This window comes from Puntigrus tetrazona, chromosome 8, assembly GCF_018831695.1.
Source record: "Puntigrus tetrazona isolate hp1 chromosome 8, ASM1883169v1, whole genome shotgun sequence".
Classification (NCBI taxonomy): Eukaryota; Metazoa; Chordata; class Actinopteri; order Cypriniformes; family Cyprinidae; genus Puntigrus; species Puntigrus tetrazona.
Window position 1 is genome coordinate 20,365,705 of NC_056706.1, and position 15,642 is coordinate 20,381,346.

The 15,642-nt window shown below is 37.6% G+C and overlaps 1 protein-coding gene across 2 annotated transcripts in view; it reads left to right on the forward strand.

The window, feature by feature from the left end:
• adam9 (ADAM metallopeptidase domain 9) overlaps positions 1-15,642 on the forward strand; it is a 28,756-nt gene that overhangs the window by 5,204 nt on the left and 7,910 nt on the right. For both annotated transcript variants that reach the window (XM_043247569.1, XM_043247568.1), the window contains exons 3-12: positions 2,388-2,446; positions 5,991-6,069; positions 10,848-10,924; positions 11,636-11,858; positions 12,397-12,462; positions 12,695-12,766; positions 12,869-13,038; positions 13,746-13,827; positions 13,956-14,089; positions 15,023-15,194. In XM_043247569.1, coding sequence (XP_043103504.1) covers positions 2,388-2,446; positions 5,991-6,069; positions 10,848-10,924; positions 11,636-11,858; positions 12,397-12,462; positions 12,695-12,766; positions 12,869-13,038; positions 13,746-13,827; positions 13,956-14,089; positions 15,023-15,194 — 1,134 coding nt within the window. The remainder of the gene's footprint in view (positions 1-2,387; positions 2,447-5,990; positions 6,070-10,847; positions 10,925-11,635; positions 11,859-12,396; positions 12,463-12,694; positions 12,767-12,868; positions 13,039-13,745; positions 13,828-13,955; positions 14,090-15,022; positions 15,195-15,642) is intronic.

The following is a 15,642-nucleotide window of genomic DNA, read 5'->3' on the forward strand; positions in this document are numbered from 1 at the left end:
AGAATAATATGAGAAGCAAATATTTTAAAAGGTTTTCTTTTATCATACAGTTTTAATTATGAGGTTAGATCAGTATGTAATATGTTGAATAATTCTTGTGGGTTGACTCCTAAAACCAGTATATTACATTTATTATATCAATTGTTTAATGAATGGTAATAGTAATAATAATCACCGTCATAATTAAATATGTTTTCAAATCGTTTATATACCATTCAGATATAAAAGATATTCGAAGTGTTAGGGAAAAATGTTTTTGAGACTCTTCTTGAAAACCATATATAGGAATAGTGAGATGTTTTTTTTTAAATCATCATTTCAAAGAAAACCTTTGTAAGGTTAACCATAAATAAATAGCGTAAATACAGTAAGGTGCAGTTGTTACATCTCTTTTACATGTAATACCCCACTAAAAGGTAACTAAAGAGAACTGGACCCAAACTGCAGAAAATGCCTCAAATGTTGTCAAATGGTATCTTTTCATGAGCTCCCACTCACTTCTCATTATTTCTGTGGATGGGATCTTTAGCATGTCCCTCTCATTCTCTCTCTGTCCTCTTTTCTGTTAATTGTGACCTCTCAGTGATTCTGTATCTGCTCGTATCTACACCGGTGGTGTTTCACAGATAATGCCACAGGAACCATCTGGTCGGCACACATGGCCAGCAGCGTGGGCATAGTTATTAAATGTCTGCTTCTGCCAGGATCTCGCTGAGAGACGCCTGGCACAAACAAACACACAATGCTCCTCTCACCTCTGTGTCATTGAGAAACAGTGGGCTGCTTGGAGTTCGAGAAAATAATTTTTGCTGGCACGGCCTCGATACCCTTAACTCTGTGCATAAAGAAGAAACATTCATACAGAATTATTCATTTGATGACATTTTCATGAAAGACATTTGTTTGTCACATTACGTTTATAAAGGCCATTCGCTACACTTTTGTTAGTTAGTATGTTATTATAAGTTATACAAGTCATTGTTTTTCTTTTTTATTATTATTCTGTGACGAACAAAAAAACATCTTAGGCAGAATGTCAAAGCAGTTTTCCAGAAAGAAAATAAAAGGAGGACAATAAAAGCTCAAAAGAGTTGTTTTCTGTGTTGGTGGTTTTTTTTTTTTTTTTTTTAAAGCTATACGCCTCTGCAAAAAGACACATTTAGGCTTTTTTTTTTATTAACTCTATAATGCTTTTTAACTTTAATTAGTTTTTTTTATGACCTTTGTCAGCGCTATTTTAGTACTTGCACTATTTATTAGTATTTTGAATGAGTTTTTTTGTTATTAGTTTGCTATATTTATTAGTAATGTATATTAGTTTTTATATCTCTGTGTAGCTTTATATTTCATTATTAGTCATTTTAGTATTTCAACTCGTTTTGGTTTGATGGCAAGGCATCACTGCTAATTTAATTTAATTCACGTTTATTTATTATATTTTATTTTAGCTTTAATTTACTGCCTGTGGTTTTGACTTTTCCATAAAGTGACTCTTGTAACGTATTTTAAAAGAGTATGGAGAGTCCTGTTTTCTCACAATATGTCGTTCTTATAGGGTGTAAGGAGAGACAAAGGGCAAGAGAAAGAGCTGTGTTTGTCAGCAAATGTGTTTGGGCAGGCACAAAATTGAGTTGAAAGGAAAATCTATATCACACTCCACTTCCTGAAATCAATGGGTTTTACTACACTGTTTTCAGCTCAAATCAACTTAACTAAGTCCATATTTCATAAGCAAAGAAAAAGCAAGAATCATTTAAATAACATTAAAAGACTTGAAAATCCCATTTCAGTTCCCAAACATTTAATTTCTGTCAAACTATCCTTCAAAACTAGCATATAAGTCGCGTTCAGATCATCTTATGCGCAGGTTTACTGTTACGTAACTTCACTTGTCTAATTTGCCATTGCTCTAACATTATTGAAATGCTGCTGCGTTCGAAGAAATATTTTCCTAACTGTACAGTAAAAGGCAGTGAAGTCCCGATTGAGTCCAGCATGTCTGTTGTCGTCTCTCACTGACCTGATTTATTTCCCACATGTGTATTTTTACCTACTATGAAACAAGGGGTTTATTGGTTTATGGTTGCAGCAGTTTCTCAGAAATTTGTTTGGTTTCATCGCAAACGTACAGAGCCTGAAATGAGTCAGCTTTGATGGGAAAGAGACCACATACCGTAGCAGTGAAAGCAGGGCTGGATGTGTTAAATTAGGTCAGTACTATGCTTACAAAAATGCCCTTCACTTATTAGATTCTTAAAAAAGAAGGAAAGAGGGGAAAAAAGAGATTGAACTCTTTTTGTATTCTCGTTGTGCTGCTTGTTTTCTTAACCTGTAAATAAGTAGTAATTTGACGGTTTAAAGTTGTTCTTTTTTTTCTTTTTTTTAAGGTGTCATACATAATCCAAGCTCAAGGAAAAGAACATGTCGTCATCCTGGAGAGAAATGAGTGAGTATTTTCCTTCTGCTTCTCCCACTTTCTCCACTGAAGTCAATTCATACACTTGGCCAAAAAACACGTTTATGTTTGATCAATACAGACGGGGTAAACCCGAGAACAAATGTGTGGCCGTAATTGTGCATTTCACAATAGAAACGATGAAGCCAAAGTTCTTCGTTGAGCTGACGCGGCGAGATCCTGGATGCACATCAACACTACAGGTTTTGGGTGCGTCCTTTATCTGACTCTTGGAGTCTCTGCTGGTGCGTTTCATTAAAAAGAGTTTGAAAGTTGTGCTTGTTGGTGTGCCTCCAGAAGCAGGGTCGGGAAACACTGGGTAACGTAAGCCTCAGTGCAGTTTTTCGCACTTGGGGTTGTAATTCAGTGTGTTCAGCAGGAATCGAGGCTCTCTGAAGCATGGTTTGATAACTAGATGGACATCTTGTATTGATAAATAATAGGATAACTCATCATATATAAAAATAATATAATTGTATACTTTTATTACTTTAGTAATACAACTATGGTTTGGGCTTTAAAAAAAAAATGAATGCTTATATTTAGCAAGGATGCATTGATTTCCTGATTGAAGTGACACATTTACATTTCTATTTCAAATAAATGCTGTTCTTTTAAAAAATATTATTCTAAGAAAATAGATGGTTTAATATTTCAGTGTTTGTTGTGAATCAGAAGCCTGTACAGAACACTTATACAGTTTATGCAAGTTGGCATTAGTGAAGCTTAATGTTCCTTGTGTCCTAAAAGACATTTTGGGCTTTGCGCTCGTTCGCCGTTGCATTGCACAGTATTGCTGACACAAAAGCTGCAAAAAACACCCTGCTCTTTATTTTGAAATATTGCAACATGTTGGCGGGCCTTGTTGAATGGCCACTGCATTGTTGCCAGACCGATAGAGTCCCTTGATAACATCAGATGCGTCATGCAGCTGAACAAAACCGAGGGCTGGACGTTTCTCCTGTTTGAGAATGTTATCTCACATAATGCACTGAGATAAATGCCAGACGAAAGCCGCCAATACTCCCTCGAAGCATATCCAGAACATTCTGTGCTCTTCACTCCTAGTATTTAGATCCTCAAGCAGAAAAAAAAAAAGTCCTTTTTTTAAAGGGCCGGAGCTTGGAAGTGTATTGGAAATGTTTTTCATCATTAACAAAGACGGATTTCTTCACATTTTGATGTAGGATATGAATAACACGCGGCGCATGACCACAAAGCAGATTGAGTTTGACAGCCAGTGCTAAATGTGTTGTGGCAGGTGTGTTGGTTCTTTCAGAAAAGTTGACGATTTCCAGCTATGCTCACCGTCTGTTGCAGAGGAGATGTGAAATAAAGGTCAGCTCATCACCTCCTCGGATCACGCAAAATCTTAAGTAACCTTAGGACAAGCAGTAAACTTGAACTCCGGATATTTCTCGTATCTGCATGATCGCATCTTCCCTGTCGGTATCCGTAGGAAAGGAACAAATGAAGAAGCAGAAAAGAGGAACTTGAAATAATTTTCGATGATTAACAAAATGCAAAGACAAAATAATACCGTGTTTGCAAAATACTTAATTTCTGACATTTGGAAATAACGCGCTGTAGGATTTTGTTTGGGATTCTTGGAAATTAAATCAGAGTATTTGACATTGGAACAAAAGCTTTGCTATTAATATTTTTTTCCCTCCAAAACTTCAGTTTTTCTGCATTTGTCAAATAAAACCGTTACTGCTCCTTTTTATTTTTGTATAAATATTTTTAATCAAAAGCGAAAAAAAAAAAAGTTTATTTTTCTATTAACAAAAAGCAAATAATCTTTGTGAAATTGCCTAGTAACAGAAATAAAGACACAGTAAATTTATTTCTGAATTCATGTTGTCTTTGCCATAACAATTGCAGTGTTGTTAATGGTAACCACGATAGAAATGCGAAAAAAAAACAACTTTTCGTTAATTTATATAGAGCTAAAATAAAGGAAAACATAAATATGAAATGTTTTGAAATGGATCGTGTTGGAAAAAAAAAAAGTTAAAACGCACGCACGCACGCACGCGCGTGCACACACACACATATATATATGTGTATGTTCACTAGCTAAAGCTAAATACTAATAAATGAAATTGAATGCCAAGTCAAAAGAACCTTCATAAATGCTACTAGTATATAAATAAAACAAAAATGTCACTGAATAATTCATAATCACACAGAGCGATTTGCCTTCTTTTTAATTAGCTAAAACGACATCTGCTTTAAGGCAAAAACAACACCTCACCTACCCTGCCCTGGATTTCTACCTCCATACACGTAGAAGGAGAGATTACGAGTGTGTGTGTGTGTGTGTGTGTTCAATGGGCCGCTAGCCACAGCAACCCCAACACACACACACACACACATACATCCATAGTAACCAAACCCACAAGAGCTGCTGGCACAGAAACACGTTCACGAGTCACAAACAGACTGGGTGTGGGAGGGTCAGATCTCGTCTCTCCTCTGCTCTCACTTTGTCGATCTGAGGGGAATGCAGGATGAATTGCATTCACTGATTGAACATTGTTTGTTTGCATATGCCACCTGCGTTGTTTTAGTACATGATTCACTGGAGCAATTATGCAAAACAGCAGCGCTCTGCCATTGCAATCAAGGCACCTGAATACATCTCCTTTCATTAACATTTGTTTGCCGCCTGCGTTCTGTGGGCGCTAACAGCAGGATGTACAACCCGTATAGCACAGAAGCACGTAACCTGCCCGATTTACCAAAGACATTAGATCATCGCTTCATTTAGACGCTCACACACACACTTTGGAGGAGGTTAATGAATGCGACGCAGGTTTTTTACAATGAAACATTTTGTTGAGAATTTTATGATGATCTTTCTCGGCACTTCCTCTCCGCTCTCTTTCCTGCTGCTGATTAAAGGTCATAGGGTCATGGTGCTGTTGATCTCTAATGTCTTCAGTCAGGTTTTCCGCATTCGCTCTTGCTCAAAGCTAATAGTTTAATTTTTTTTCAGGTTTCCTGGCACATGATGTTTACTTAACCTACTAAACATTCATCCGATCTTTCTAAAACATTATGAAGAGTCAGGAATATTTTGTATGCGCTTGTGTATAAACTACTGTTTAAAAGTTTGAGGTTTGTAAGGGTCTCTACAGACTTTGTTTCTTTAATCACAACCATAAAAAACTGTTATATATTTAATGCAGCAAAATTCCATTCAATTTTATTTTTAAATATGACTTATTGCTGTAATTCAATTCTTATTGCTGTAATTTTTCTGCATAATTACTGCACTCTTCGGTGTCGCATGATCGTACAGAAATCATGCTAAAATACTGCTTTTTATCTGATTATTATCTGATTTTATCTGATTATTATCAGTGTTGGAAAAAAAAACCTTTCTAACAATCGGACATTGCATTGCCAGGGAAATGGTACTTCAAAATCATGTGACGAAATCTATTAATTTGTGAATGATAACACTTTAAGGTTACAGTTAAAGGGTTAAGTACGTGAATCCTTACATAGTTTTGTTTTTCCCCCTCAGATTGCTTCTTCCAGAGGATTTCACTGTGTACTCTTATGCCAAAGATGGCTCGCTGGTCACCGAGAGACCAAACATGATGGTAAGTCAACAAACACTTGAATGTTTTTGCCCACGTTTTTTCTCCCGGTTGACAGAGCGGTCACGCCAGCACCCGGGAAAGAGTGTAAATCAGCCGGTTTTAGCACATCTTTTCCAGTCTTTAACAAGCTTCATCGCCTGTCTGCAAGATGCGTCACGTCTCTGTCAGATGCTTTAGCTATCTTCCACTCTTTATTTTTTTTTTAAAAACGTCGACCCAGCATCACCTTCAGCCAATTCTGAGAGCTTGAGGATTGCCTTATTTATATTTAGCTCAATGCAGAGCTCAGACGCGCAGGGTCTGACTAGAGGCACACAAAGACTGTAGTTCAGATCGAGAACACACAAACCGCTTTTGGTTGTTTTTGGCTTGCATGCTATACATTATTTGCTCTTTGTTAGCGGTCTTCCTATGCATAGAACGGCACAGTTGAAGTGAGAACAGCTGCTGCGTATCGTGGTGCGCTGTTGTAATTGTTGACGCGATTTCCTCAGGCCCCCGACCAACACTCACAGCATCTGATGCCAAGAGCAGTGTAGCACTTCTGGGAAGAACTGCATTACTCACACTAACCGGAATCCAATTTTACACGAGTATAAGAAGTGATAGAGACACACAACTTTATAGGAAAAGAAAGGGTATATGGGAAGTAAAAGGATAGTTAGAAGTGTGAAGTTGTTGACATATAGAGAGATGTCATTTGAGTCATCAGCCCTGACCTGAAAGAAGTCGGTCGCTGTTTGCTACATGCCTTTGAGATTTCTCCTGTTTTCTTTCATTGCACTGCCTCTTCCTCTCAGTTCACATACTATATGGATTGAGTAAGAGTTTGACGAATGGGAGTGGCCCATCGTACAGTCCGTTTTGTTTTTTGAACTGGATACTCAACACACTCTCCGAAACGCATCTTATACTGTACAGTGGCCCCCTAAAAGTACATTTACTTTGATACAACATGTAAAATGATCTGAATCTCGTCACAGTAGATACGAGGATAATAAACCAAGTGTCGTCTGAAAAGTAAAACGCAAGATATTTTGCGTGAAGTCTGCTCGACTCGAGTTCAGTTTGTTACGTTGCGACGTATAAGCATTATCGCATTAACTGTAAACACAAGCCACAACCGTAAGGTGTCAAAATCTTTTTGTAATTTTCAACTGTAAATTTATTGTTTTATGATGTAAAATGTGCAGTATTTCTTTCTAAGAGTGATTGAAAGTTGAGAAAGGAGAAATACGTCATTTAGAATTTTTTATATATATACAGATGTGTGTGTGTGTGTGTTTGTGTGTGTTTGTGTGTGTGTGTGTGTGTTTGTGTGTGTTTGTGTGTGTTTGTGTGTGTGTGTGTGTGTGTGTGTGTGTGTGTGTATATATATATATATATATATATATATATATATATATATATATATATATATATATATATATATATTGCCGTTATGAGTCATTGTTACTGCTTTGAGAGCTCTTATTACAAAAAAAGACTAAATTAGCATATTGTTTTAGATTAAATTGTCTTGGATGAGGGCATAATTTTTTTATATTTTAGGATTTTGTGAAAATAGATTGTCAGCGTAAGCGGTAGTTTATTATCTTGTGTAAACTGAGGCAGTGTGCACAATAGCAAAATGGGTGGTTTTCTGGTGTCAGGGTAGGTTTTATCAGGGAGAAAATGCTGGGCTGTGCCGTGGCCATATGCATGACGGGAAATTGTTCAGCAAATTATTGTCATCTCCCTCATCTAAAAATAGCTCAGCTTTATCTTTCAGTACCCTCTCTATGTAAGGGACAAAACACTAGTGTACACATGCTCATGCACAAAGACAGCGTGTACACAAAGCCAAATACTCTTTCATGAACTAGTGTGTTACGTCTCATTTATGATGCTACGTATGAATGCATTTTTAAATAGAAAAATGACTTTCTTGCACACGTAAATGCTGATTCATTTCATTTCATTAAATTATCCTGATAGCCCTCTTTGAATCTTTGATTTGCGTAAAACTTTCTGGGTGTGGTGAAATGCCGATTTGAGGCTGTAGTGATGTGAAAGTCTGATGATTCAGTTCTTTGTTACAGAACAGGAAACAGCTGCACGGTGATTATTGCTTCATCATGCACTTTACTGCTTACCTCCCCGTGTGGTAATCAGGTGCATCAAACAAAATAGTTTATGCCTTCCTTTCTTTTCTTTTTTTTTATTTTTTTGTTTGAAATAAAAAGTGCTTTAAGTGAAGTGTGCAAGTTTACTAAAATGCAGAAATAATGACTCGGTGTTCAAACAAACGAGTCGGCGGTTTGATTACGTGCGTGTTTCTGAGCAATTAACCATAGAATGATTTATTTCTAGATGTCTTTGCATATTAAACAAAGCGTAAGATAAGGCTTTTAAACATTAAAAAACTCTCACTTTGAATGAAGTTGTTTTCTCATATCTTGACATGTGTAGTTGTAAACGTGCAGTGGTCAGTTTCATCTGTTTTCTATTCTCACAGCTAGACATGTTTGCGCAGTAGTCTGAAGAGACGTCTGCCAACATTCACTTTATGAGGAAAGAGCGCGAGAGTGAATTTCTATGCTTTTTTTTTTTTTTTTTTTTTTTTTTTTACACGCAAGACCTTTGTGATAAACAAACACTTCAGCATAGTTATGGAAATAATATGCTTTAAAAGAATATACTTAACTGAACGGTTTAGAATATAATTAACTAAATGTAATGTATTGTAGTTCAGATTTATAATGAATGCAGCTGGACTTGAGAGTGATTTTTGATCCAAGTACGTGTGTGATTACATAACTATTGTGTTTGAAATATGGTTAAAGTGTACTGCTGAACCGACAAACATTTATAATAAACATTAAATTAAGTGTTCTTCTTTAAAGCATGACACAACATTATTAAAACATGGTTTTGACAAATCTACTTGAAGTAGAACTTTATTTGATATTAAAAAGTAAAGAAAGAACGCATGAGTGGCCTGTCTTATCTTAAAGTACAGCTATTAAAAAAAGAAAGCCTTTTATTGAATATACACTTAAAATGTTTCAAATCTTAATAGTTAATACAAGCACACTTTTTTTTTTTTCACGAGTAGCTAGAGAGTTAACAGGAAGAGGCATCCGTTCAGAAAGCAGTGTCTGGGAACCAGCGGGTCAGCTGTATGATGTCCGGTGGGATTTCTACAGGATGTGTTTTCTGGTTCCCTTTGCATCAGGCACACATCATGAGTCAGTAAAACATGCTGCTTAAAAGCCTCCATCCTTGATCAAATCAGACGTCCCTGAGTGTTAGAAGTATCAGGATAACCAGCTATATAAGGTGCCTAGATTTTCTTTGACAGACCAACAGACATACAAGAGTACAAACGCCTCTGCTGTTGAACTCGAGTCACTCTGATGGTATTAGGCTGGGAAACAAAGCTGTGCGTCTAAATGATGTAAATAGCCACACTCCCATATTGACATGGTTACATTTCATGACTAAAGATATATGTTAAGCATGATCATTATCATTACCAAAACTGCATTTTTCTGAGAAAAATGTGAGTGGTAGCTTTCCCTCGCCTAATGTCTGAAGCCACTAACCAAAACTCTGTGATGGTTGCCTGCTCCAGAGAACCGTGTCACTACATTTTTGTCAGCAGATGGTTTCATCCAACCTTTCTGCTCTTGTTTTTCTGAAATAGTGGTTAATTAGAGCAGCTCAATGTCTGATGTCATAAACTGATACATCTGGTGTGTGTGTGTGTGTGTGTGGCGACACAAAAACACAAGCTACGTAGCAAAGACATGCACTTCGATATCTGCATATTTAATTATCGCAGGTCTGCGTCATTTTTTGCATTTCACCATTTCATTTCGGGTCATTCCGATGAATACTAAATCTCTTTTTTTTGAAAGTGTGATGAATTCACATTTAGTCTAGAACAACGTTATTCAGGAATGAATTCAGGAAGTAACTCGGCTATTTTCTAGTGAATTAAAAAGTAATGCGTTGCTTTACTAGTTACTTGGAAAAAATAATCTTATTACATAACTCGCATTACTTGCAATGCGTTACTCCCAACGCTGCTGATGACAAAGTGGCTGTGAAAGCTAAAACAGTAAATGTAAGTGTGTAAAGCCCCTTGAAATCCCTGCAAATCAGCTTGACGCAGTATTAACAGAGCCCCTCGGCGCAGGACAATGTCTAACATACAGTTCACATGCTTATATAATCTGATTGGTTACAGGTGGGACGGTGAACGTAGCTCTTTCACACATATGCCACAGCAGTGGTTCTCTGCCTTTAAGGCCCCTCATAGTGCTGAACAAAATCCAAATGCTTTTCCACTTGTTAGCGATTGAATTCTTATGGACTAAAGATAAGGCTTTCTACAATAGTTTTACTTGCTTTTCTGCCTGATAAAATATTTTACAGCCAGGTAGTTTTGTTTGTAATGCATATTTTATTGTTCTTTTAAACAAACCTGCGGACCCGGAACCCCTGACATAGCATCTAAATCAAGTCTGGTCCCTAAAAAGCAGACATCTTCCAGGTTTTAATGACGAGAATGTTGATGGTTGTTAGTCAAGGCTTTAAAATGACCTTTTTTTTTTTCTTGGTGGAATTTACTGTGGCTTCTTTTCAAGTCTGTCTCTCTCTCTCTCTCTCTCTCTCTCTCTCTCTCTCTCTCTCTCTCTCTCTCTCTCTCTCTCTCTCTCTCTCTCTCTCTCTCTCTCTCTCTCTCTCTCTCTCTCTCTCTCTCTCTCTGTCTCTCTCTGTCTCTCTCTCAGGGTCATTGTCATTACAGTGGTTACATAGAGGATGTGGAGGGCTCTTCTGCAGCACTCAGCCTTTGCTCTGGGTTAAGGTGAGATCACAAAAGCTTTAAATGTATAGGGGACTGAAATGTTACATTTGAAGCCGTCTGTAAAACCTTTACAGCTGCAGACACTCTTCTGAATTTACTTTTATTGTCTTAAACCCTTAGCTTTCATCAAAATATAAATACTTTCCCTGCCCTTTTTAAAAAATAAATATTATTTGATGCATCCAAGATGAAACATTTGAATCTCATAATAATAGCCTCTTCACAATCCAGTTAAATCCCCATAGACAAAATGAAGTTATTCATTGTAACTATAAATGCGGCTTTATATGAAGTAAAAAAAAAATTCCCTTTCATTTTGGCATGAAATGAAAATTCTCCCTTTTTTTCAAAAACCATGCTATAGGTCTCTGAAACATTCTTGTTTTGATTCATTATTTTTTACTATATTTATTTTTTTTAAATCTCGACTTTGTCGTTTTTTTATGAATACAGCATACCATAATATATATCACAATAAAAGAAAAGATCTGTTGCTGCTTTGATTTCATCACAACCTTAAAGTGATGACCTAAAAATGATCCCACAGTCCTGAAAAAAATTAGAAGCATAAAGGGTTGCTGTAAAACCCATAAAAGTAAAGGAAATAAAGAAAAAGAAATCATTATAAACTTTGTAGTAGGTTGCCAAAGCTTTACTTGTCCAATTCTGATGTATCTTTATATGTAAGTGTGTGATGTGGATGTACCTTAGGGGTGTCATCCACACAGAGGACACCAGTTTTGGTATCGAACCATTGGAAGGTTCCTCCAGTGATGAGCACCTGGTGTATCGTTTGGAGGACGTCAAGACAGAACCTCTCAGCTGTGGAACGCCTCACTTTCCCGACCGTGATGATGGAGCTTCGCCAAGGCAACCTACAGACAGCCATGTCCATAACGTCACATTTGGTCAGTCTAGCAGCCATCTAATCAGGGTGAGTCACTCCAATTCCCAATAACGACACGGGCAATTACACAAGCTTTAAAACCCAGCGAATTAACTCTGCATGCTGAAGAGAAAGTATGTGTGAGGGATTGCAGTAGTGTGTTTGTGCATGATGGTGTGCGCTTTAAGTTCTACATTCACGTGACTAGACTTCTTACAGTGTTTCTGAATATACTCAAATTAATTGTTTTAAAATGAATAATTTAATAATATTTTGGTCTTAGTATAGTGACATGAAATGCAATTATTGCGCTTATTTTGCTATTATGTCCTTAATGCCATTAATATATGCTTGCTTTTTATGCAGCGTAAATAGATCTTTAAGTGTGAGCGTGAAAACATGCCTGCCTTATATCTTATCAGGTTGATCTTTTACCAATCTTTAAGACTGTATTACTATTGTCAGGGTGTTTTAACGTTAGACTTGATTCTAAGATTTTAATTTGTCAAATCATTATAGCAGCAGCGCTTGTGCTGGCAAACACAGCTGAAAATACAATTATCTGTCTGTCTGTCTGACCAAACAGAAAAAGAGAGCAGTGCTGCACCAGACGCACTATGTGGAGCTGCTGATGGTGGTGGATAATGAGAGGGTAAGTTATGTAAATCTAGCAGCATCTTTCATTTTCCCGTTGTCTGACTGTTATGTTGTTCTCGGGGAAATGTCAGTCGGTAGCTCTGAGAGTGGAAGTGTGAAGATTTATTGAACATTTGGAGATGCGTGGGATGAAAATGTGCTACTGCCTTTGACTGGGTAATTTAAGCATCAGTGTGAGAATGGTGTCCAATTTCTGAAAGCCTTTCCTTTTTTTCTCCTTTTTACAGTTTAACTACAAAAAAAGGAATCAAACAGCGGTGCGCGAGGAGGTGGTTCAGATCGCTAACTATGTTGATAGTGTAAGTTTGCAATAAGTGCTATATTTACATTATATTGCTATACTGTGACTTATTAAGAGGCGTGATTTCCCCTCTTGAACTCTTTGTCTTGCTTTCCCTTAGATGTACATGGCTCTTAATATTCGCATCGTGTTGGTGGGGCTGGAGATCTGGTCTGTGCAGAACTTCATCAATACTGATGGCAGCGCTGGAGAGGTGCTGGGCCGCTTCACTCAGTGGAGAGAGAAAGAGCTGGTTCACCGCCGTCGCCATGACAGCGCACAGCTCATCATGTATGATCTTTCTCTGTCATGACCGTCGTCAGTTAATGGAAGTGCTTTTAAGTGTGTCAGGAGAGCATTTATATTATAAAACATTCATTTGTGAAAATGTCACCCAAAAGGGAGCATTTAGAGAGCGAACAGGAAAAAAAGGGACTTAATACGGAGCCTTGGTGCACACCATAATTTACTATCGCAAGAAGAGATGTTTGTTCATTTACGTGAGCAAAATGATGACATTCTGAGGTAAAGGATTTTAACAAAGCCTAGGATTTTTTTCACATATGTGCTTTTTGTGCATATAAACATTTTGTGTTTTAAATACAACACTGAACTTAATGTTATGAATTCATTTTTTTGTGTCTTTGACAAAATAAAAAGTTCAGATCGTTAATTATTAATTTAATCATTTAGCTTTCTTAAAGGGGTTTGATAATTGCTTAATAGATTGAATGTTTTAGGGAAGTGTCCTAGGGGGAGGGAGGAAAAAATAGCATTTAACAGGGATCTAACATTATTCACATTACTTAATAACTTAATAACTCCAAAAGGAGAACGTTTCTGCACGTCTTTAAAATATCAAGCAATATTCTGTTTCCCATTATGTGTCTGCCTTAAATTGGTCATATTTATTGTTCTTCTAATAATACTGTGCTATAGAAATAGCCTGATTTTCTCTCTCTCTCTCTCTCTCTCTCTCTCTCTCTCTCTCTTCACAGAAATAAAGGATTTGGTGGAACAGCAGGCATGGCTTTTGTTGGCACTGTTTGTTCCAGAAGTCATGGTGGTGGAATTAATTCGGTATGGTGCCTCTGATCCACTCCTCATATGCTACAGATACTTGCACACACTGTTAGTCAGTATCTGCTGAACACTGACTTTCACCACTATCTAAATGCCGGTTGTGTCTGTGTGCGCTTTCCTCTCAGTTTACCAATAATAATGTGATGTCATTCGCCTCCATCGTGGCTCATGAGCTGGGTCACAATCTTGGGATGAACCATGATGATGGCCGAAACTGTAAATGCGATGTCACACACTGCATTATGAACTCAGGGGCAACGTGAGTGGGTTTTGGTTTTTTTGTTACAAATTTCTATATGCTGTAATATTTTCATTGGATGCCCATCTTCCACATTAACGTGATTTTTTTGGGGTTATCTTTTTAGGTACATTGGTTAAAATTTCTCAATGGTAGTGTAAATCAACACCCTTTATACCTCGTCAAATATAGCTCTGTTCACAGCTACCCGTTTAGGTGCATGGCTCTTTAAATGTTAATGAGCTCTTCTCACTCCGCCCTTCTCCTCCATGGGGTGATGAGCAGTATTCTAGACTGTCACCTTTAGCTGCATTCCAGTGTTGCCAAGTCCACTGTTTTTCTGCTGAATTGTGCTTTAACACTGTTGCTGCAGGATGTTTATCATGTCCACGGGTTAAAGTGACCAGTAACTTGATATTTAGCTCCTGGAATGCAACTTTTAAAGGGGAACCCCCGACAAAAAAAACTTGCATTTCACCCCCCGAAAAGCAAATGGACTAATTTCGGCCTGGTTTTCAGTATCAACCCTGCCACATTCATTTTATAACTAGCACATTATTTAAAAAAGGCGATTCTGAACGATTCATAAAAATGCAACATTTTAGAATGGGGAACGTTGCAAGTTATTAATGAATGAATGAATGAAACACTTCGGATTTACTTGGTCTTGAATCATGCTTATGGAAAGCTCTTGAGAAATGGTGTCTCCTCTGCGGCTCGGTACGCTTTAAACTTATTTTTGACATTCACATTGCTGGGCGGATTCAAAAACATAACTAAAATGAAATCATCTTTGGGAGCGTCTCTGTGTTTTGGGGGCAGCTTGCACACTTTGCCTATAGACAGGATTAGCTCCGAGTTCAAACGTGTTAAAGTGAAATCGGATGACCCTTTTAATAAAATGATTCCGTGATCCATTTCTTTGCCCTTCAATGCTCTCTCTTTTTCTCTCAGTGGTTCTCGTAACTTCAGCAGCTGTAGTGCGGACGACTTTGAGAAGATGATCTTGAACTCAGGTGGCCGCTGTCTGTTGAACATACCGCGGCCGGACGAGGCGTACAGCGCCCCCTTCTGTGGGAACAAGCTGGTGGACATGGGCGAAGAGTGTGACTGCGGGTCAGAGGAAGTGAGTCGACTGATTCCAGTTTTGTGATTTGTCTAGTTATTGGATGAAAAGAACTGGTCCTGAATGCACGTTATTGAAGATTGTGTTAGATTGTGGAAGTAGGCTGGTTCATGGCTTGTTTCCACTGTGGTACAGGTCAGTACAGCACGGTACTATTTAGTACAGAACACCATAATCCAGCTTGCGTTTCCTCTGCCATTTTTTTATTATAATAAAATTCATTAAGTTCGGTGAACAGACAATTAAAGCTGAATGTGGTTTCCTAATGCAACGCATCAAACGAACAACAGACCCGCACAGATCAGATTTAATTTATGAGGTGAGAGCTGACTGACAGAAGAGTGAGGCGAAAAAGACAAAACGATGGTGGAGCGGTTTCAAAATGAAACGCAAGAGCACCTGTTAACATATTTTGGATTTTGAAAAGCCTGTTGACTTCTGCCATCAA